The sequence below is a fragment of the Dermacentor albipictus genome, chromosome 6 (genome assembly GCF_038994185.2).
Source record: "Dermacentor albipictus isolate Rhodes 1998 colony chromosome 6, USDA_Dalb.pri_finalv2, whole genome shotgun sequence".
In the NCBI taxonomy this organism is placed as follows: Eukaryota; Metazoa; Arthropoda; class Arachnida; order Ixodida; family Ixodidae; genus Dermacentor; species Dermacentor albipictus.
The window spans coordinates 58650201-58671770 of record NC_091826.1 but is presented as its reverse complement, the minus strand read 5'-3'; the positions used below and the strand labels follow the sequence as shown (position 1 = coordinate 58671770).

The 21570-nt window shown below is 45.2% G+C and overlaps 2 protein-coding genes across 7 annotated transcripts in view; both read right to left on the bottom strand.

The window, feature by feature from the left end:
* The window catches only part of CaMKI (Calcium/calmodulin-dependent protein kinase I), an 88295-nt gene that overhangs the window by 23241 nt on the left and 43484 nt on the right, over positions 1 to 21570 (bottom strand). For all 6 annotated transcript variants that reach the window (XR_010562597.1, XM_065424484.1, XM_065424482.1 and 3 more), the window contains exons 5-9: positions 21297 to 21420; positions 14526 to 14601; positions 5905 to 6017; positions 3622 to 3700; positions 400 to 487 (exon numbers count right to left, since the gene is read on the bottom strand). Coding sequence is in view for 5 of the 6 variants with exons in the window: in XM_065424484.1 (XP_065280556.1) it covers positions 400 to 487; positions 3622 to 3700; positions 5905 to 6017; positions 14526 to 14601; positions 21297 to 21420 (480 nt within the window). In the remaining variant the exon portion in view is untranslated. The remainder of the gene's footprint in view (positions 1 to 399; positions 488 to 3621; positions 3701 to 5904; positions 6018 to 14525; positions 14602 to 21296; positions 21421 to 21570) is intronic.
* Positions 10107 to 12472, bottom strand: LOC139061416 (uncharacterized). The gene has a single exon (XM_070541410.1). It carries the CDS (start codon positions 12470 to 12472, stop codon positions 10301 to 10303), a length of 2172 nt encoding a protein of 723 aa, XP_070397511.1. The 3' UTR covers positions 10107 to 10300.

Below are 21570 nucleotides of genomic sequence, written 5' to 3'. Positions count from 1 at the left end.
TTTCCGTGCAGCTGGAGTCGTAAGAAATGCTGAACTTGCATTTTCACAGGAAAATATCTGAACAATATCACTTCAAACATAAGCCAACTCGAGAGTTGAACCTGTTTCCATTTTCGCAAGCATAAAAAAAAAACGCTTTTCTTAGATTTGTCAACATCTGGCTCTTATGTAAATGTCCTACGCAAATCCCACAGCTACTTAAACCACTCACTTCGAAATCATTCGGCACTAATTACTATTCACATGAAACCAAGAAACTGACACTCACACGAGCCTAATTTTAAGCAATACAAAGTTGAAAAACAATGTAGTCTATAATTATGTGTGCAACAGAGTCATGGATTCACAAATTTCACAAAACAAATTGAAATGCAGAAATTCTACAAAATTTGCCCTCACCCTCCATTTGGTCTTGGCGAAGTTCTTCTTCAGCTGCTCACTGACGGAGCCATGGATGTTCTTGTCACTGGCCGTGTTGCCAGATATCCTAGGTAATGTCACAAAGTGTGCCAATTAACAACTTCTGCCACCACTGTTCACGTACAGTAACCCCTCATTTGCGCGAACTCAGACATGTCAAAATATAAGTCAACTTTTTAAGCTTTTCTGACAGCTTGGGGTCAACTCCACGTACGTTCGACCTCTCGTATCGAAATGCCTTTTTGAACCGCACTTCAGATATCTCAAAATCTCAACTGGGAGAAGGTTGGGAAATGGCCGCTACCCTAAAGTATCGATACTTTGTGCGCCACTGCGATGCTGCCAAGAAGTGACAGGACTGTGAATTTGTAGTGAATTCCGTTTGATTCAGCGCCATTCTTACCACCCCCTGTTCATGGCTCGCTGCGATCTCACCAATAATAGAGTTTCAGGTGAGCGGCGCACGTTGCACTCCGCTCATATCTCACGCACTGAGACACTGCAGAGACCAGCGTAGATTTCACATTTGATAAGTGCATGTGGCTGAGACATTAGCAGTGCGCTATTAGCTATGCTGCAAAACGACCAAAAAGCCAAGCTGACGCGCTCTCACCCTCCATCCAATCGGCTTCGTAAGCACTGCAAGGGAAGTAACCTTGCGCTGTTGGCACGAGTGTCGTGCACAAGCGTCGTGCACAAGCACACTAAAGTTCCCTAAAGTTATTCACAACTAAAACAGTTGTGCATAAATGGCTAGCATATGCCAGTCTGACTGGAGTGGACCGTAAACGATCAGCTGAAACACTCCGATGCGGGTCGAGCGTCACTATGATCTGACCGAGCGACTATCACGGTAAACTGCATGACTAGGCTTTGGACACTTTGATGCCCATTTGCCAGAGCACTTGCTTGGCTCTGTTGCAAGGATCACTGTTGCCCGTAGACGTACGTGGGGTGCCCAGTCGCACAATATCTTGCAATGGCGATCTATTGAAAAATATTGCTTCTGGTGTATAGCGGCTACTGGCACTTATTTCAGAAGGTTCTACACATTTGCGAATTTAACTTATTTTCCGCCTATCTCAATACTTTCCCCAGCTTCTACCACTTCGAGTCAACGGAACTTTACTGTATGTTTAAACAAGAACAGTACACGGTGTATTTACGCTAACTGCAACTATGCAATCATCCACCATACAAACCATGCTCTTAAAGGCACCCTGAACACTCCTTAAACTAATCATATAATGGCCTCACTGTAAAAGGGCATTGCTTCACGAATCGCCTGCCGCAAAAGTTTTTAGACTCCTTCAAGCATACACATAGGCGTAGTTTATCGCACCAATGAATGGCATTCTCTCTCCTTTCGTCTCCACTAGCGTGGTGGTCTTGCTCAGAAAGCCCAGCCCAAAAAAATTTGCACTTCGTTGATGAGAGAGCTCCGTGTGACACCTCGTGGCAGCTGCGGTATCTATGCTACGCAGCAAGTCGCTGCTATCTTCGAGGCCACACGCAGCAGACATGGCTACGTGCATCTCTCGTGCGTTGACTTGGCGCACAAAGATAAAATGATTTGTACGTCTTTTTCACATCGCAGACGTATCCATTTTTCATTTATTTAACTCAACATTAACAAACAGTATGATACTGAGAATGTTCTCGCAGTCACAAAATCAGAGTTAATAACAGCTGGTGGGCTAGGACACATGTGATGACGCTGCATGACGACATTGCAAAGGAGGACAAGCGACTTTTCACAGCTTTGGACACGAGTTTGTAAATGCCCTGCTGCACGCAGTGCAAGAATATTTGGCTCATATGTTCCCAGAAGCCTCGTTTACAGATGGGCTATGTTTTCTTATTATGTTCAAAAAGTGTTTCAGGGCCCCTTTAAGAGGACGCATTAGCTATATAAATACATGGGAACAGAGAAATAATTTTTCTCAGCAATCACTGCACCAAGTTTGAATAGGTTTGCTTCAATTAAAAGAAAAAGATATGATCTAGGGGCAGTAGGAAGCCGAGTTTTTCTTAAGGCCATTAAATATTTATTTTTTTGCGAGATTCGGTGAAAATTGCAAAATTTTCAAAAAACGAAAGTACATACCAAGTTTACAACTCTGTCTCTCAGCAATGAAATACAGTACTACATTTCTGTGAGCAACACCTAATAATGCATCCAAAGTGGACAAAATTAATGTATTATACACCATTCTGAAATACACCACTAATTTGCTCGTACTTTTGCAAAACGCTCGTAAACATTGTAACAATTTCACTCAAGGTCTAAATTCACAAGTCAAGTCTGTCCACTTTAGATGTTCAAAACAGATGGAGTTTAGAGAACCGCAATATATTTTTCTGGTACAGAGTTCCAATTTGGAAACGCTATGCTTCAAAATATTTTTTTAGCTTCTGATTTTCTGCAATTTTTGTGAGAATTTCCAGGCCCTAAACTAAAATTTTGCCTTAGAGTCACTAATATTTAACGTCCTCACTCGAATGCAACCACTTGGTGTTCTTTAAATGAGTGCCTGAAGTATATAATGAAGCATTTTTGTATTTGCAAAATACAGAATCAGAATTTCAGAATCAGAACTTTATTACTAGAAGTTGGGTCACATTACAAGTATTTAGTATGCAGAAGGAGGTCCCATAGTCAAAGACTGTATCGGGACCTCCAGTTGCCACTCCAATCGAGTACTGCATCTTCATGCTAAGCAGCATAATGCCATAGCCACTGGTTGATCACAATAGGTCTGGCTCAGTCCAATGAAATTCCATATAAAGCTGTAATTTTGTATTCAAGCAAATAATTTTGTTCACCCCCTTTTCTCGTCATGTTTCATCTCTTTTCTTTAGGAAGCAAAAGATACAACATATTCAGTTTGAACTTCAAGGCCTTATTCTGGAAGTATTCATATTTAATTGGAAATGACGCTACTTGAACACTGTTGCCTGCAACAAAACAATTATCCCTTTCTCGTATCGTTTTCTTCTATCCCAAAATCCAATATATGTGCTAGTCTTAACCCCTTTGAGCACGAAAGGGGGGGAGGGAGGCATGGCTCCCCTTCTGGATGTGCCGGTGACCTCATGCCAACTTCCCTTACTGATTTGCCTCTCCTAAAGCCTTTTCTTTCTAGCTATGAAGGCGCTCTGATTTTTCTCAATCACTACATCTTAGAGAAAGTTACTCACCAAGGGTGGGCAAGTGCCTGTCTGCAGGTGTATCTTCGCTCCACATCCACGCAGATTAGATGCCTGATGAAGTCCTTCGCTGCAGGACAGACATCAAGTTGTACAGATTCATCAGTTGTACAGATCCAGTTGTACATCATCATTGTACAAATCCATTGCAACAAAGGGAATGAAAAAAATTGCAACTGGTGCAAGCAAGGAAGCAACTGATGAAGAGCAAGCCTTACCTTAGACAGAAATCACAGAATGTAAAAACAGAAGCAATATCCTCGGTCGATAACTTTTTGGGGATAACATCTGTAGACGCAGACTGGCTAAGCCAGCCAGCAGAATGCTAGGCATCGTGCCAGATGCTATGTCACACAAAAGTGACAGTATTCATGAAAGTGATCAACTAAGAATAGGGTCCCTCACCTGAAGGAACAGACAGACGTGAATGCTGACTAGCAAATGAACTTTACTGCACTGCTGCAATAATTACGAGGAATGCAAACACAAGGTGAAAACAAAACCTTCATATGATTAACTTCACTGCCTTATCATAACACAGGGTGTGCCATAATCCCTATCATGCACTTTGATCAGTAATTTTGCCTCTTATTTTTTAACATTTCTTCAAACACTTCTTTAATCTTTCTTATGTAGTTCAACAGTGTTTCATGCTGGTTTCTTTATCTTTTGGAAAATGGTTGGCCTTAAATCATGTCGCCCTGCAATCTTGTGACTGAACAAGGCCGGACACCCTCCTTACGAGATTGCCAAAATTCTAAAAGTTATCCGGAAGATTGTCCACTGTGCTCCCAAATGTGCACACTTAGGGACTTAGCTCGCAGTGGTCGTCCCGTCTCGGTGGTCACTTGTGACCTTAACGAAATTGTGAGGAAGAGAATCCAATACCAGCCACGGAGGAGCTGAATGTGTCGGCTACAACAATGAGAACAGCCGAGCAAAACACCTCAAGATGTTCCTCTACAAATTCCTGGGAAGACATGAACTGACAAAGGTGCTAACAAAGAGAAAATGTGAAAACTGCCAGCTGCTGTTAGCACAGGCCACAAATGGGGAACACTTGGCAACTGCCTTCACCGATAAGAAAATTTTCATGGTAGAGACCTGTCACAACACTCAGAACGCTCATGTGCTTGCACCGACCTGGGATCTTGCTGATGCAGCAAGTTGGACAACATTGCAAAACTCATGCAGTGTCTGTCATGGATTAGGCTGGGGTAAGCACCATGGGCTGCATTGCTTTTGTTCTTGTGACAGAAGGCACAAAAGTTGACGCTCACGTGTACCTCAAAGCTTTGCTACAGCCTACAAAATGTTTTTTCTTCTCAAGAGTACGTTACGTGCATCGAAACAGTTTGTTCCGTATCAGCAATGAATAATATCGTTAATGCCGGCAAGTTTGCGGCAATAACGTAGCCATGTCCACTTTGAGGGGACAGAAATGGAGATGGGCGAGCTTAGCTGCCAATGACATAGAAACACATGGCAGGTATGCTGCGAAAACTGCGGCATTTGTCTTCGCTACTATCCTAATACGGCATGTTTCCGCTAAGGGTGGGCAAATATCTTAGCTGTGTTACAAGTATTAGCATATGAATAAGGTACACTTCTAATGTATCAAGGTAAACGTGGCTACTATTGTTGCCGCTCACGAGTTGTTGCGTGCCCACAAGTGCAGACAATAGGAATCGAAAGGCGCCTTTTTGTTGTTGTTGTTGTCGTTGTTGACCACAACCATTATAAAGCCTACAAATAGTAAAGCCAAGGCAAGTTTGATCGTAGAATTTTTTTTTTTTTTTCATGAAGGTGTGGAAAGTAATGGAAGAAATGAAATAGGGTACTATCTGCTTAATAATCTGTTCGGTGCGTGCAGACAGTTTTGTATGTCTTGAAGAGACATTCGCGCAGCATTCGACAGCATCCAACAGATGGTAAGCACAATCATCATTAACTAGATTTGGCACACGATATATCGCTGCGGCAAGTTCAGGGTACGATCATTATGCGGGAAAGAAAAAAAATCGAATTTTGACGACAAAGTTCAGGGGTGCGATCATTACGCGAGTGCAATCATTATGCAAGTAAATACGGCAGATCTTTCAGCTGCTAGCCGGTATTCTCATCTATCTTTTTGTTCAGTTCTGCCATCTCGTATTACTATTTCTGTCTAATGCATCATCAGACCAACTATGTTCAATCAGCATTCTGCTTTCCTTTAAATTGAATTTCGAATCGATTCGAATCGAATTCGAAAACGAGAAAGTGCTTGCTTACCTGAGTCCGAGATTTCATCCCAGTAAGGTGAATCAAACTCAAACTCTCCTTTCAATATCTGAGCAAACAAGTTGGCGTCACTTTCGTCATAGAATGGCGGGTAGCCACAAAGCCTGCATTGAAAGGCAAAGAACATTAGAACAGGGAGCCCACAAGGTCAACCACATACAACTCTCGTTGTAACTTAAGGTACCACCGAAACAAGGTGCAAACATTTGCATTAAGTACTTGTAAATGTGTAATTGCTGAAAGCAAGCTATAATAATGTGTTTCACATCTGCCACCATGTAAACAAATATACAAAGCATAAGTTCGCGCACTCACTCATGAGCACACTGACTCATAGTGATCATAGTTCATATGATCAATGATCATATTGAATAATAATATTCATAATGACCAATGATCATAATATTCAATAATCACATTCAATGATCATATGAATATTATGATCATGGACGGCAATTACACAGTCATGAAGGCACGCAGCCGAAGTGCACACAGAGTCAACGCGAAACTACTGCTGCAACCGCAGCTGCTATTGACGCAATCATGGATGGCGACAGCGCAGTCACGAAGGCACGCGGCCAATGCGGTGATATGCATGGTGGACGCGCATATCCCTGCACAAATAGGCACGAAGCGTTCTGGCATTGCTGTCAATCACGCACATTTCCGCTGATGACTATGGTGATGCGAACTCAGCTGCTTCGTTTCCGTGAATTCCACTTTTGCTGCTTTGCGTCACACATTTGTGGCACACCGTGCTTGCCGAGCTTCGAGTGTTGTCCAAATTAATCAATGTACGGTCGAACACGTCTAAATTAACGAGAGTTTCATTACATTAAATAATGCCTACACCTGCCGGGACCAAAGGACGAGTTCGAATTGTTCGATTTAACAAGAGTCTAATTAACGAGGTTTTGCTGTAACGTGGCTGTATAGGCACCGGGCATTTTCATATGGCAGTGGTAGCAATGGCGCCTTCATGCAGCGGCCTCACAAAAGTAATGGCATATGACGGCAGGGCCAGGCATGTGACATGTGACGGCCGGGCATGTGACAGCAGGCACAGCTACTAGCTACGTTCGTTCATTTGTTCCATCGTTTCTCATGTTTTGTGTTGCTGAAATTCCAAGTGGAACCAAATTTGAACAAAGATTACATTTTGTGTGCACAAACAGTTATTCAAAGATAAATAAAGCTGGTTAGGCCATTCAGTTCCATTGACATTCATTGCAACCTCAACAGGTGGAATGGCGAAAAGTCTAGATACATACCGTTGCCTGGTAGGCCATGGAACGAACATTTCCAATGCTACTTTGCTTTTGTGTAGTTCTATGTACAGGCAATGCCAGTTGCGACAAGTGGACCAATGCCAATAGCACATGATAAATCAGAGTCATGGAACAAGTATAGGCCTGTAGGGACCATATGGTCCCTACAGGCATCAACAATAAGCCGATCGGTCAATGTTACATGGTGGCCCAAACTTGCTCATTTGTGACCAGTGCACAAGCAGTGACACTAGCTGCATTCATGTGCGAGGCGCTCATATGTCGCATGGAATGCAACAGACAGCCTCAACCACCAGAGCGATACTATACGCCATTGGACAGCTGTGCTTTTCTATGAAGATGATGAGATTACAGAGCTATCTTCGGATAACTTGGACCACTGCAAATTTTTTGGTTTTGTTTATCAGCTTCCCGTTCCCCTCATATGTAGTTTGTTGCTCGCACTCTCTTGGGGAGAAGGGGAACATGGAACAGTGTGCGATGGACAGTGGACGGAAGGCAAGGAAGATGAAGAATAAAGGCAGCGTTTTAGTGACTATGTTTTCCTACGTCCACAACCTCCTGCTCGCATCGCATACCGTAAAAACCCGCGTACAATACGAACCCGCATATAGTACGAGGTGAAATTTTTGGGACGCGAAATGGAAAAAAAAAGGTTTATCCGCATATAATACGAGTTAGGAAAACTCCACGAAAACATTTATTTAAATTTCACTAAGCACTTCAATTACTGTCTTCCTCTGCTGCGCTCACTTCGGATAGTTCCTTGTCGGACATATCATATCACAGGTACTCATCCTCTGTGCCATTGAAAGCGTTCGAGATGCCGGACTTCTTGAATGCGCGACACACGAGGTCCTCTGGTATGCTAGCCCATGCGTCCACAATCCACTTGCATAACGTGGCTGGTGAAGCTTGATTCAGCCGCCCGTCACTGCAGGCTCACCTGAGCGCATCCAATCTGCATAACACCGCTTGACCGTGTCCTTGAATGGCTTGTTCACGCAAACACCTAAAGGCTGCAGCTGAGACGTCATCTCACCCAAGATAACGACGAGTTCAGTGTCGGATTCGCACAACAGCCTCTTCACCGAGATGGCCAAATGGCAACGAAATGCATGCAGCACGAGGATGGATGGTAACGACAACAGTGCGCTGGGCCGCCTACACCAGACAGACTTTAACCAGTCGAGCATAAGATTCTCGTTCATCCAGCTTTTCTCATGGCATCTCATGGCCACATTTCTTAGCAGCTCCTCACCTTTAGGCACTGTCTTGCGCTTGAAGATGATATAGGGCGGGAGCTTGCGTCCGTCTGCCGTACACAACATGATGGTAACTCGCGTTTTCTCGTTGCCAGTGGACCGGACATAAACTTGTTTAGAGCCCTTTTCGTGCACGGTGAGGGGTGATGGCATGTCCGGGTAAACCGGCATTTGGTCAGCATTACCGATTTGCCCTAGCTGGAAGTTCTGGGACTTGCACAGCAAAATAACCTGGCGCTGGAAAGCCACAAGCAGCTCTTCGAACGATTCGGGCAGCTTTTGCGAAATCGAAGTTCGGCGGCCTAAGGAAAATCCAGCACGGCACATGTAGCGATAAATCCGGTGCTTGCTCGCTTTGAAGGCGGAGCTCGGTAGCCCTTTTTCTCTTGCAAGCTCCTTAGCTTTTGCCTGCATAAGCTCCACGCTCACAGCTAGATGCGTGGCTCACTGTTGGCGTACCAACTCCATCAGGGCCAGTTCGATTACCGGGAATGTCTCCCTCTTCGGGCCGCGAAAGCTTCTTCGCGTTCTGCTGAAAAGGGCTTCCTTCTGTCGACACCACCTACGAATGCTTCCCTCGTCGAAGCCAAGCTGCCTCCCGGCTGCATTGTTGCCGGTGTCCTGTGCAGCTAAAATAACCTTTTTCTTGAAAGCAGCCGAGTACTGTTTTCGTGGTCCGGACATTTTGGTCCTTCAACGGGGAATAAAAAAGATGCACTTCGCGAAGCGTGGTTTGAACGTGTGCTGCCACGGTGCGCACTCAACAACAAAGAAACGATGCTGTAGTCACGCAGCAAGAACGAAACCAAGCCGTAGCCACGCAGCAATAAGGAAGCCAAGCCGTAACCGTGCAGCAATAATGAAATCAAGCCATAGCTGCGCAACAATAACGAAACCAAAACTTGTAGCCCTAATTTCTGACTAATTTTTGTCCAGATCAGCATATAGTGTGAGGTGAAAATTTGGGACCCTAATGATAAGAAAAAAGAACGCGTATTATATGCCGGTTTTTACGGTACATAAAGGAGCTGTTTTTTTGAACGAGCGTCATGTTCCAAGTAAATTGTGCGTCAATGCATCTGCAAGTGTGACAGATCCAGGTGCGACTTTAATGGCTTGTAGTATTCGCACTTCTAGCGTGCTCATACCCGCACGTGCAAGCTTTAGATTCTGTAGAAACATGGGCTGTTTCTAGTTGTGGGTGTAGAAAAAACTTATTTCTATCTCGTTTCTAATATCTCAAACTGTTGCCACAAGATGCCTGCCCACACGTTCATCTCATAAGCGAACAAGTGCTATGTGTAAGGGCAGGTACATGCAAACCAAGTGGTACCATTTTGTATATAGTGTATTCAGGGTTCGTACAGACCCAAAAGGGGAAAATTCAAGGATATTCAAGGAATTTCAAGGCTCAGTGGGAGTATTTTCAAGGACTCGACACAATGCTACATGAAGCAGTTTTCAATATCAGGCACAAATTTTACTGAACAAAGTCGGAAAAAAAAAGCACTTTAAGGAACAGCTTATATTGCACTAAACCAAGATAATGTTACTGAACAAATTCGAAAAAAAATCATTTCAAGGAACAGCTTGTACTGCACTAAACCAACATAATATTACTGAAGAAAGTCGAAAAAAGAACATTTCAAGGAACAGCTTGTATTGCACTAAACCAACATAATATTACTGAACAAAGTCGAAGAAAAACATTTCAAGGAACAGATTGTATTGCACTAAACCAACATAATATATGTTCTGTCTTGAAAAACACACTCCAGTGCACTGCACCAATGTCGAACAGCAATCCATTCTGCAAAAGTGCTAATAGCAACTTCAGGGGAGCTCCTGCCGCTTTTCCTGAATCTTCTGGTTGAGGCTACACAGTTCCTCAGTCTTGCTTCGTGCAGCCTTCCTCAGACTATTTGATCTGACCACATACTTCAGATCATTTGCTGCTTCTGCCTTTTCGGCATAGGTATCCGCTGAAGCCTGGAGGTCAGCTATTGTTGCCTCAAGTTTCTTTTTCTTTTTTTTCATTGCGTCAATCTCTTTGTCAATGCAGCGCCTCTTTGATTCCCTTACATCATCACATTGCTTCTTTTTTTCTGCTTCCAGATATGCAGCATACTGCTGCCGGGCAGCTGATACAGCAGTCCTCAGCTCTTTTGTAATAGGGACATTAAGGACGCCCCCTGCCTTGTCCACAGCATCGCACACAATACGTTGCGAAATGTACGACAGGTCCTTCAGGTTTTCTACAGCAACCTGGCGGTTCACGCTAAACCCTCGCTCCACAGTGGCCTGTCCGTGGCTCAGCACGAGCAAAAGTTTGACAACCTTCCACAGTTCCCCACATGATGAATTAAACTGCATCAGCTCAGTCAAGAACTCGTCCAACCTGTTTACGTTCTTCTCAAACATTCGCAGGTTATGCATCTCTTCCTGCAGGAACTCGGTGTACTCCTCTAGTACAGTGCCTCTTTGGTGCTCAGACATTCTGCCCGCTGTAATGAGGGCATCCAACATTCTTCTGAAGCTGGCCAGGCACTCATCTGGTTTAGTACACATTTGTCGTGGGTCCAGAGAGGACAAATTCCTCACGATTGGGAATCTCAGTGGACTTCTCTCAAGCACCTTCTTTGTCACACTGACCAAGAAGCGTTTGCATTCCATGCGGAACTGGTTCACGTCCTTTTGGCTTGCTTTAGTTTTCCGGACAGTCTGTTCAGCAGCATGGCCTACATCCACCTTTTCAAGTGGAGTGTGGTTCTCCGTGCTTTCTATGTCCACCATCAGCAGACCAGTGGCTCCTTTTGCTGAAGACAAGACCGAGCACTTCAGACACTTCGTCAGTCGCTTCCTGACCACAGTTTCCAAGTCTCTTGCAAGAAAGAACACCATGGGCTGATCCGTTTGGTACTCAGTGAGGAATGGCTTGAGGGTCATGGCCACACCCAGTGCAAATTGAAGCTTTGCTAGCAGTAGGTCATCACTAGCAAACTCACACAAGTTGTGAAATGACCCACACTTTGGGGGGCTTACTTCCTTCTTCCTTGCAGCTGCAATAAACTTCTTAATGTCACACCACAAGAGCAAGGCTCTCTCTATCACAGGCACATTCTCCAACCACCGGTGGGCAACAAAGTTCAGGGGAAAAGTTTCCTGACCGGTAACTGCTGAGAAGTCCTCCCTTCTTGCAGGAGAACCATGGAAAAGCGCGCTCAGACTGGAGAGCAGACAGTCAAGTCCCCACTTACTTGCTGTAACACCCGCCCTGTAGGCGTTGTGCATGGTGTGGAGGCCACAAGTCCCAATGTCCAGACATTGAACTTGGTATGCTTGATGCAGGTGCTCTTGGAAATTCTTGAGTAACTTCAGGTTAACATTGGGACCATCCATTGAAATCTGAAAAATTTTCTCAAGAGGGAAAGGCTCGAGCGCAGTCAACAGCGTTCCTTGGATGTCTTCGGATGTCGAGTGCCCCATAAACACCGAGGTATAGTACCTCGTTGCCACCTTGTGAGACGAATTCCAAAACCGGATGTGAACATCCAATTGTTTCCGCTGGAGATAGTCGTTCGTGGACTTGTCGAAGAGTACCACGTAGTAATCGCAATCTTTTATATCCCGTTGCAGAGCAGATAAAAAGAAGGGCCTCAGACCATGGCACGTCACATACGCACATTTTTTCTCTCCGCAAGAAAATGCTTTGGCCACGCCACTGTCCTGGAACATACGCTGGAATAGCTGGCCTGCTTCCGACGACGACCGATAGGAGAAATGCGATGTGACAACTTTCAAAGTCCACAGGATCTCTGCGTTCGTCACCAGCTCGTGTGCCTTGCAAGCATCGTCTAGATTTCCCGATTGCGAAGGAGGTGGGACGGCTGACTGTTTCCCCGTACTTGGAACTAAGTACCTTCGCACCGAACTGTTGGCTGCAATCTCCATGACGCCAGCATGCTTAGCACTCTTCATATGGCTCTTTAACGCCGACTCGCCCATGTTGGTGATATCGAAGGTCTTTCCGCAAGGCCTGCATCTTGCACGGTGCTCACTCGTCGTATCTAGTGCAATCCAGTCTTTGTAAGCCTCGTTGTGAAGCCACACGCCTTGAAATTTGCTTTTCCCAGGCATTTACTTTGCATTAAGATGTTTCAGCCGCAACAAGTCGGGTGCAGAAGCGACGGCAGAACGCAATGCCGTCAACCACCATAACAAAGCGCCAAGATCAGATTGGATTGAATCGGCTCAAGTTGGCTTCAGAGCCGAGTGGCTCCAGTGTGGCTAACCGTCGCGCAATATTGGCTATATTAGCACACACTAATTTTTTACGCCTGAAACGCACATATTGAAACACGGTACTGAAAATACAAATATTTCAACTGCGTTTTTTTTATTAATAGTCATTTGCATGTACTACGCTAGGAATTCAAGGATTTTCAAGGAGCAGCAAAAAGTACAGGATTTTCAAGGGCCTTGAAAACCAAATATTCAAATTCAAGGGTTTTCAAGGTTTTCAAGGACCTGTGCGCACCCTGCTGTATTACACAACTTTTGACGGCGTGGTTTACCAGACGGCATATTATGATTATGTGTCATGTACGCATGTAAATTTTTTTTTCAGACATGTGAAAACTGACAGCCCATTCAGCAATCTGACAAACAATCACCACAACGTTCTCACTCATTTGCATTTTCTGACTGGCACACAACCAGTGAATTTTACAGTAAGCTTTCACACATACACCTTATTTTTGCTGTGGCAGCAGGTGCTGGCCTTTTCAAAGCTATATTGAAGATAAAAATTATTTGCTTAAACAGTACAGCAGAATCTTGGTAAACGTGCTTAAACGAAACAACAATCTTATGATTGGTTGGTTTTGCATTAAGGCAATGAAAGAAAAAGCTTGGTAAGTGCAAACACATTTTTTCAAACTGAAGATAAATAGAACTAAAAATATTACCGAAAATGAAATTGAGTGGCTGATCTGGGCCGCATTGCAACAGGCATTGCTGTTAATGTTTTTTATTTTAAGGTTTTCTCGCCTGTTCTCTATGTTACCACCGAGGAAGCTTTTGCAGGCTTTTGTTGGTTTCATAATTAGTGCCTCTCTATCGTGTTCATGGCTTGCTGTGGTTTCTTTGTGTTGGCAACATTGGTGAGCTGGGAGTTGGCTTATCATTTCCGAGGGCTGCACAGAAACACTTGGACCATCCACTCACAAAGGAGACGGAGATCAAAGTTATCAATGACTTCGAGAGTGGTTGCTGCACAAAAGCGGCAATTTTTGTACTAAATGACTTTTCTTTCTTTTTGGTAAATGTGTTATGTGCTGCCATCTCTAGTCAGCCTGTTCATGCAGGTAAAAACTTAGAAAAACCCTTCTAATCAGATAAGCCCTACCTATTCTCTGCTGTTAACAATAAAGTACCTGCCCCTTTAAAAAATCACCTTGCTGTGTACCCTTGAGCTCAATCTCTCGGTGAATGAGACTCCTGATAAATGGAACTTATTAGCCTGGTTCCTTGAGGTTCCATTCAATGAAAGCCCGCTGTATTTGTAACAAAATATTTATTACAGTGAATGGAATTTCGGCGTACTACTATACTTCATCTGAGAAAATGGGCAATTTGATGGGAAAGAAAAAGCAAATTCCCTCTATACTCAATTTGGAACAAAAGTTCTAAATATATACCTCGGGAAAATGCAGGGATGAAGTTAATAGTCTAAGAAAGCACACACACACACACGTTTTGTGTGCACGCATCCCAAAATTGCCACGTGCGGCAGGCACGAATATGAATATGAACAAAGTGAGATTTCACACTGTTCAGCTGGCTTCCTTTCTTAATGTTCAAGCAAAATGTTATCCCTAAAGTAAGAAACTGTCACACTGACGCTGAAAACGAAAAATTCACAGAGAGCACATGACGGCGTGAACAGTTATTGCTTGTTGGTATCATGCTATCTACATTCGGTAATATGGCACCACTGTACAAGAAGTGCGTCTCCTATACATATTAAAATAGTGACATTTGCATTGTAGTTACTCACAAAATGTAGGCGATAACTCCTATAGACCAGACATCGACAGCTTTTCCGTAAGGTTTCTGAGCTAGAACCTCTGGAGCTGTAAAGAAGAAGAAGCAGCGCAGGCAATTAGATACATGCTTTCAAAGCCTCGCAAAATACACCGATGTGAATGGATACGTAGACAAATATGTGCGTGCGCAGATTAATCACAACTCTTGAGACAACCAGCAGTCAAACAACTTAATTTCTCACTGATATGACAGAATCGATGCACAGTAGACTTCTGTTAGTTCGACTCCGGTTATTTCAATTTTTCCGCTTGATTCGATCCTTAATGAAAGTGCTGGCAGGTGCTCGCGCATGTCTATGTACCCAAACTGTCATTATTTCAATCCTAAAATTGTCCTTCACTGGATTATTCGAACTTAAAAAGTCAGCACATGCGCACCTGATCCCTGCAACACATGCAACAGCGACCCCATTAGTGGTAGTGTCATCTCTACTAGGGGTGTGCAAACAGTAAATTTTGAGACCGAATCGAATCTGGATTGAATAATGCCAGAAGCAAATCAAACCTAATATTGAATAGCCTTCGAATAATGAACAGCCACTCTCACGATTAAAATAACATGATGTTCACCTCCTAGTATTTTTGAAGTTAGCCTGCTTCTGTCACTACATATTATCTTATGAAGCGTTTATTAAAAGAACAAATGGAGTATTAGGCGCAAACAATACTTTGATGATGTGTGGGGTTTAATTACATAAGGGCCAATAATAGCCAAAGGGCGCCAGGAAATGGTATGAGGTAATCGATGGCGCATTCAATGACAAATGGTCAAACAGTAGTTTCTCTGCATGCACAGGACTGTTCAGAGAGGGCAAATGATCGCCAAACCGCCCATAAAGTATGGCTACCTAAGCAATATAGCCTGCTCCATTACACAAGAGAGAGAAAACCTTTATCTGGACCATCGAGGCCATCACTCTTGAGGACAAGTGGGTGGTGTCCTCATTCCAGGACTCCACTGGCCATGGCTGCTTGACGTACTTGCTGGACAAGAGCCTCTTGTCCCGCCAGGGTATCGCCAGTCAGCTGTACTTCCCACCGCTCAAATGATGTGCTAGGCGTCTTTAAGTGTTGAGGTTTGCCCCCGCACCCCCCCGAGATGTGAAAGAGTGTAGGGTGTGTGTCGCCGCACCAGGGGCCGATGCCGCGATATGTATGTAGGAACATTTTACTGCATCTGTGTAGGTTTGGAAATGTGCTGGTCTGAATAAGTCTGAAAGCTACTGCCTCTTCAGTGCTGAGCATATTGTGAGGGGGAGGATAAATCCTGCGGGTGAGTCGCTGGATCTCGAGTCGGTCGCAGTAATTGGACGGCAGGGGCACGAAGGTAAAGGGTGGGGATTAATGAGACGATTGGTCTTGCCCCGCTCGGTTGATTAGTGCTCGAGCTAGGGCGTTCGCCCTTTCGTTCCCCTCCAGACTCTCGTGGCCCAACGTCCACCTGATTTGATGGGATCCTCGCAGCCTCGGACCTAGAATCTGAGTCACCAGCAGCGGTGTTCATCCGTTGGTAAAGTTACGGCAGGCCTGTTGCGAGTCGGTAACGACATGAACTTCCCTGGCTACCCTGTCTTGTTGCTTTATTACTAATGCCCTGGCTATGGTCTCAGCCGCAGCTGGGGTCTCTGCCCTGACGGAGGCCGCGAGGGTCAAGGACTCTCAAGGTCTCTCCCATTCACAGCGGCTACCGCGAAGAGGCCCCCTACAGGGTACGCCGCCACGACCACATACGTCACATACAAGTCACCCTTGAATTGTCGGCGCTGTCTCTCGATGCGAGCCTTGCGTTTCCCTTCATGGAGTTCACGACTCATGTGCTTCGGTATTGGGTTCGCTTGATCTAGCCTCTGACCTCAGGCGGGAGTGATCATTGCCGTTCAAGGGCACGGAGCTCCGTTGCCATTCCAATCCGGTGGACGGTGGCTCTGTCCGCCGCCATGTTCTGTAGTCTGGCTTTTTGCGAAGTCATAAACGCGTTCGACAGCTCAGCGAAGGTGTTGTAGATCCCGAAGGCCGCTAACTTCTCGTTTCAGGTGGTGACAGGGAGACCCAGGGCCGTTTTGTATGCGCCTCTGATGATGGCATCGACTTGTTCTTGGTCGCATTTGTTTAGCGAGTGGTAGTGATACGGCATGCCATACGTTACTCTGCTGATCACCAGAGCCTGGACGAGGCGAAGCGTGTCCTCTTCTCGCATGCCCTTGCGGCTTCTTGTAATTCGTTTGATAATCTGCGAGTACTGGCTGGTGGCAGATTTTAGGGTTTGGATGGTGTGGGAGGCTTTCAGGTTGCTCTGGATCCAAAAACCCAGAATCCTAGTCTTATTGCCTTCCATGATTTTCTAGCCCTCAAGATAGAGGTCGATGGGGCCGGGGGACTTGTATATTCCTCCTCCGTGCACCCGGATCACAGCAGACTTCTCGGGAGCGCAACGCATCCCGCTCGCTGCCACAAATCTCTCCACGGCCGTTGTGGCCTCCTGAAGTTTCACCTCTTTGCGCTATAGGGAGCCCTTGGTGGCCCAGAGCGTGATGTCATCTGCGTACAGGGCGTAACCTAGGTCTGGGATCTTCCGCAACTCTTTGGTCAGCACTAGCATCGCGACGTTGAAGAGAATCGGGGAGACTATCACCCCTTGCAGTGTTCCTTTGTTCGGCACGTCGATCGTATCGGATCGAGTCTGGCGTATTCCGATGGTTGCCGTCTGGCCCATCAGGAACGATTTGACGAAATCAAAGATGCGCTCCCCGCAGCTGACGTCGTTCAGTCCCTTGACAATGGCCTCGTGAGAGATGTTATCAAAGGCCCCATTCAGGTCAAGTGCGAGCAGGAGGTCTTCTTCTCCCTTCGGGATGCCCTTGAGAACTCCTTCCCTTAGGACTAGAAATGCATCTTGCGCAGAAAGTCTTGGCCTGAAGCCAAGCATGGTGTGCGGGAAGAGGTCACCGTCCTCTATGTAATGTCCGAGGTGGGTTTCGATGACCCTCTCGTACAGCTTGCCGAGGCACGAAGTCAGCGAGATGGGACGCAGGTCGTCAGTCGCAGGCTTCTTGCCGGGTTTGGGAATGGTCACGATTTCCGCGTGTTTCCACTCGTTCAGTTCGCGGCCCTTGCTCCAGAGTTCCTCGTTTAGGTATTCGGTACAAGTCCTGGATGTGCATCGAGCTCAGGTTTCCAATCATGGCATTGGTGATTTTGTCAACTCCGGGAGCAGCGTCGCGCTGTGAGGCTCGCGTCGCGGCGTACACCTCTTCTTTCGTGATCGGAGCGTCCAGTTCTGGTCTTGGTTCTCCTTCGTATTTTAGGAGGCAGGGTCGTATGGGCTCGCTACCCAGGTATCTGGTTTTTAGGGTGTCAATTAGATCCTGGTCATTTCTGGCAAACTTGTGAGCGATTTCTAGAGGCGTCCAACTGGTTGTCGATTTCGCCTTGTCAGGCTCGATCAGGCAACGTAGGATGGCCCACGTCTGCGCCGTACTCGGGGTACCCTTGAGCGAGATGCAAAACTATACCCAATTTTGCTTCATCAGCTCGTTCGCGTAATTTCTGGCTTCGTCTGTTACTTCCTCGATTTGTAGACGTAGTTTCCATTGTCGCTTCCACCATTTGAGGAGGCCCTCACGGGCTTCCCACAGGCGTAAGAGCCGGCAGTTGACTTCGGGAGTCTCGACCGTGCACTGGATGATTTGGATGTGGGTTTGGATGTGGGCGTCCCGGAGGTGCTGCATCCATTCTGCTATGCCCGTTATACCGTTTTCGGCCTCAACGCCTCCCAGTCCATGAGCCTAATTTCGCCAATTGTTCTCTTGAGTTTCGGGGTGGATACCGAGACGCTGAGGATGTAGTGATCGCTGTCCAGTGTTTCGCCCAGGTATTCCCATGAGTATTCCCTTACGTTTTTGACGTCTGGGAACGTGTCTCGACTTACACTGTTGCCTACTCGGGTTGGTTGGAGGAGGTTGGTTATCAATTCGAGGCCCGTTTGGTCAACCACATCGAGGAGCGACCTCCCCATTTGCGTGTGTTGTTGGTAGCCCCAAGTTGTGTGTATAGCGTTCATGTCTCCCACCACTACAGCCACTACAGGTTGCAGCCAGCAGCTCTCGCGCTGTCGTAAATGATGTTGCAGAAGTCGTCTTTCTGAGCCCTCGGCAGACTGTACAAATTCAGGATGAAAGTGCTATGTCTACACCTCTTCTGCGGGAGGACTTCCACTAGTACGTGATTAATGTCATGATGTTGATAATGTTGTCCCACGACCGTCACCGCTTTGTGAACTAAAACCGCGACCTTCGGTGATCCCGCGTGTTGAATTACGCAGTAACTTCAACACGTGGTTGGACAATCGTCTTCAACAATCGTCTGGTTGGACTTGGAAGGCAGATGACGTCGGGGGGGGATATGGGTGCTTATGGATGAAGAGTTGGAGTGAACTTGCCTTTATGTTGAAAGAGCGACAATTCCATTGCCGTTCTTATGTTTTATGTCTGTACTATGCCCACTGGAGTGAAAATGCACCATACATTTGCTCCAATTTTATGTTTATTTGGGCACAGTTGACATTTTGAAATATTCAAAAAGTACTTGAAAAATGTTTGCATTTACAAATAGTAACTATTCTATTCATTATTCGAAAGTTTCGAATATTCACATGCCCCTAGTGTCGACGAAGCTTATCATCTCTCCTATCAAAGATTCCCATTTCCGGCCTGCCCTACGAAGACTTCCAAGCAATAACTGTAGATCACAATGTTCAATTACAATATTTAGCCAATTGTAACATGTGCTTCTTTTTTTGCAGGGAAGTTGCGCCAGAAATTGCTTGCGCGATGAAATCAGATATAAAACAAAAATTGCCTCTGCTGATTTCGTGTGATTTATTTAGCACATAACACGAATGCAAGTTGACTTTAGAAAAACTGGCCATCATAGTGCAACACATATTAGGCCCTTGCCAACTTTTCTTGCTAAAGAATCAGGTGCGCATTAAATTTTTACTTACTTTACGAGCCTTAATGTCATTTTCATGTTAGTTTTCTGCTTTGGACATATGGAAAGTGGGCGAGCATTTCATTAGGGGACGTGTTATAATCAGGCAAATACTGCCAAGTCAATCAGCCATGTGTTTAGTTTCTTCTGAACCTTGTTTAATTTGACCTCCTCGATAATTCGATCAATTTTGCCAGTCCTGTCAGGGTTGAATCAATGGAAGTCGACTGAATCTTTTATGCAGCTAGATTGTTTCTTTCTTATATAGTGCACTCCCATTAATTAGCAGGCATACTGATTTTCGCTTCTTTAGAAAACATGGCACAATTATGAAAAATGTGCCACAGGAGCAAAATGTCGAACTCCCCTTACGTGTAGCAAGTCCTACGTCAGACAGATCAAGCACTGTACAAATAAACCAGCCCAGAAACATGACCCAAAGCCAAAGAAAAATGCCATGCCGCATTTGTCCAAGCATTGCAAGGCCTGCACAGGTGAACCAAGTTAAGCAAGATACAGATTCCCGGCAAAAGCAAGAATCAGACTGCATGCGAGCTTATGAAATTGTACTACATCAGAAAGAAGACCTCTTGTTGTATAAGTGATGCATCAGTTCTGTTATATAGATTAGAGACAAGAGTGCTTGACCACTGGTTGTCTCAAGAGTTTTGATTAGTCTCCACATGCATGCATTTGCCTACTCATGAATTTGCACTAAAAATTTATCAGCTGGAATTGCCTCCACTGCGTTGTCATTGTGTCTTCATTTTTGTGTGCGTCCTCTTAGCGGCAAATAGCTCTATCATCAAATTGCTAAGGACAAGGTATACAAGCTCAGAATAACTTGCAGCCAAAACAAGTTCCCCTACACCATGTGTAAACGTGACACGGCAAGACGAAAAAAGGGAAAAGGTCGTGGTCATCACCGAAACAATGAAAAAGACAAGGACATGGAAACGCACAGTTGCAGTTCAACACAAGCAAAGGTGTCTTTACGCTGTTTCCATTGTCACTGGAGTCATGAATTATCTAGCCCAAACCAGCATTATAAATAACAAAAAAGAAGACGACAAAGAAGAGCTGCACTTTGAACCTTTTGCAGAGAAACTATGCGGTCATAGGTGAAAATCATTGCCCGAGACAAGTCCATGCTCCGTCTTATACTATGTGGTGATGGTTGCTGTGACATCTGTTACCTGGAGTTTGTACTTCATGCACATAGACTTTAATGACACTTTGGAGGCACTTTGGCACAAACCACTTCGAAAGGAAATGTTTTAAGTTCAATTTATGGCTCTTTACTCGGCCCTGATGTTTTCCAGCTCTCTATATTGGTTGCTTCAATGCGGCCCTGCCTTCCAGACACTGTATGAGCTATCAATGTATGTTTAAATTTGCCTGACCACTGAATTATGCTGTTTGGTTCTAGAGCAAGTGCTTCACTTTTGCTTCTCTGTAACAAAGAAACAAAAAGGAGCTGTCATGGTGCAGCGAAAAGAACATCCAGTTCGCAACTGAAAGCTCGAGTTTGAACACCGCCCAGACACGAGGACCTCTTTCTTTTTTTCCCTGCTCAACGGCTTCTTGTGGTGACCCACCAACCGAATCCCTACCAAAGGAAGGCATTAATAAAAGACCCGTTCGTGGTCTGTGTAATGGCTGTCAGCATTAAATGAGCTGCAAACAAACAGACAAGTGAGCAAACAGAAAGAATATGAAGAGAGGTGGCACACCGACGTATCCGGGGGTTCCGCATGCCGTCGCCATGATTCCAGAGTCTTCCATCTTGGAAAGCCCGAAATCGCTGATCATTATCTTGGACTCCTCATCTGGACTATAGTACAGCAGGTTTTCGGGCTGCGCAGTACCAAAGGCAGTGCACATGAATACAGTTGAACCTTGCAATAATGAAATCGGAGGGGAACGCGAAAAAATTTACTTTCACAAGAATTTCATTGCTGTGGAACGAGACAACGCAGACAGGTAATGCACCAGAGAAGGAAAGTT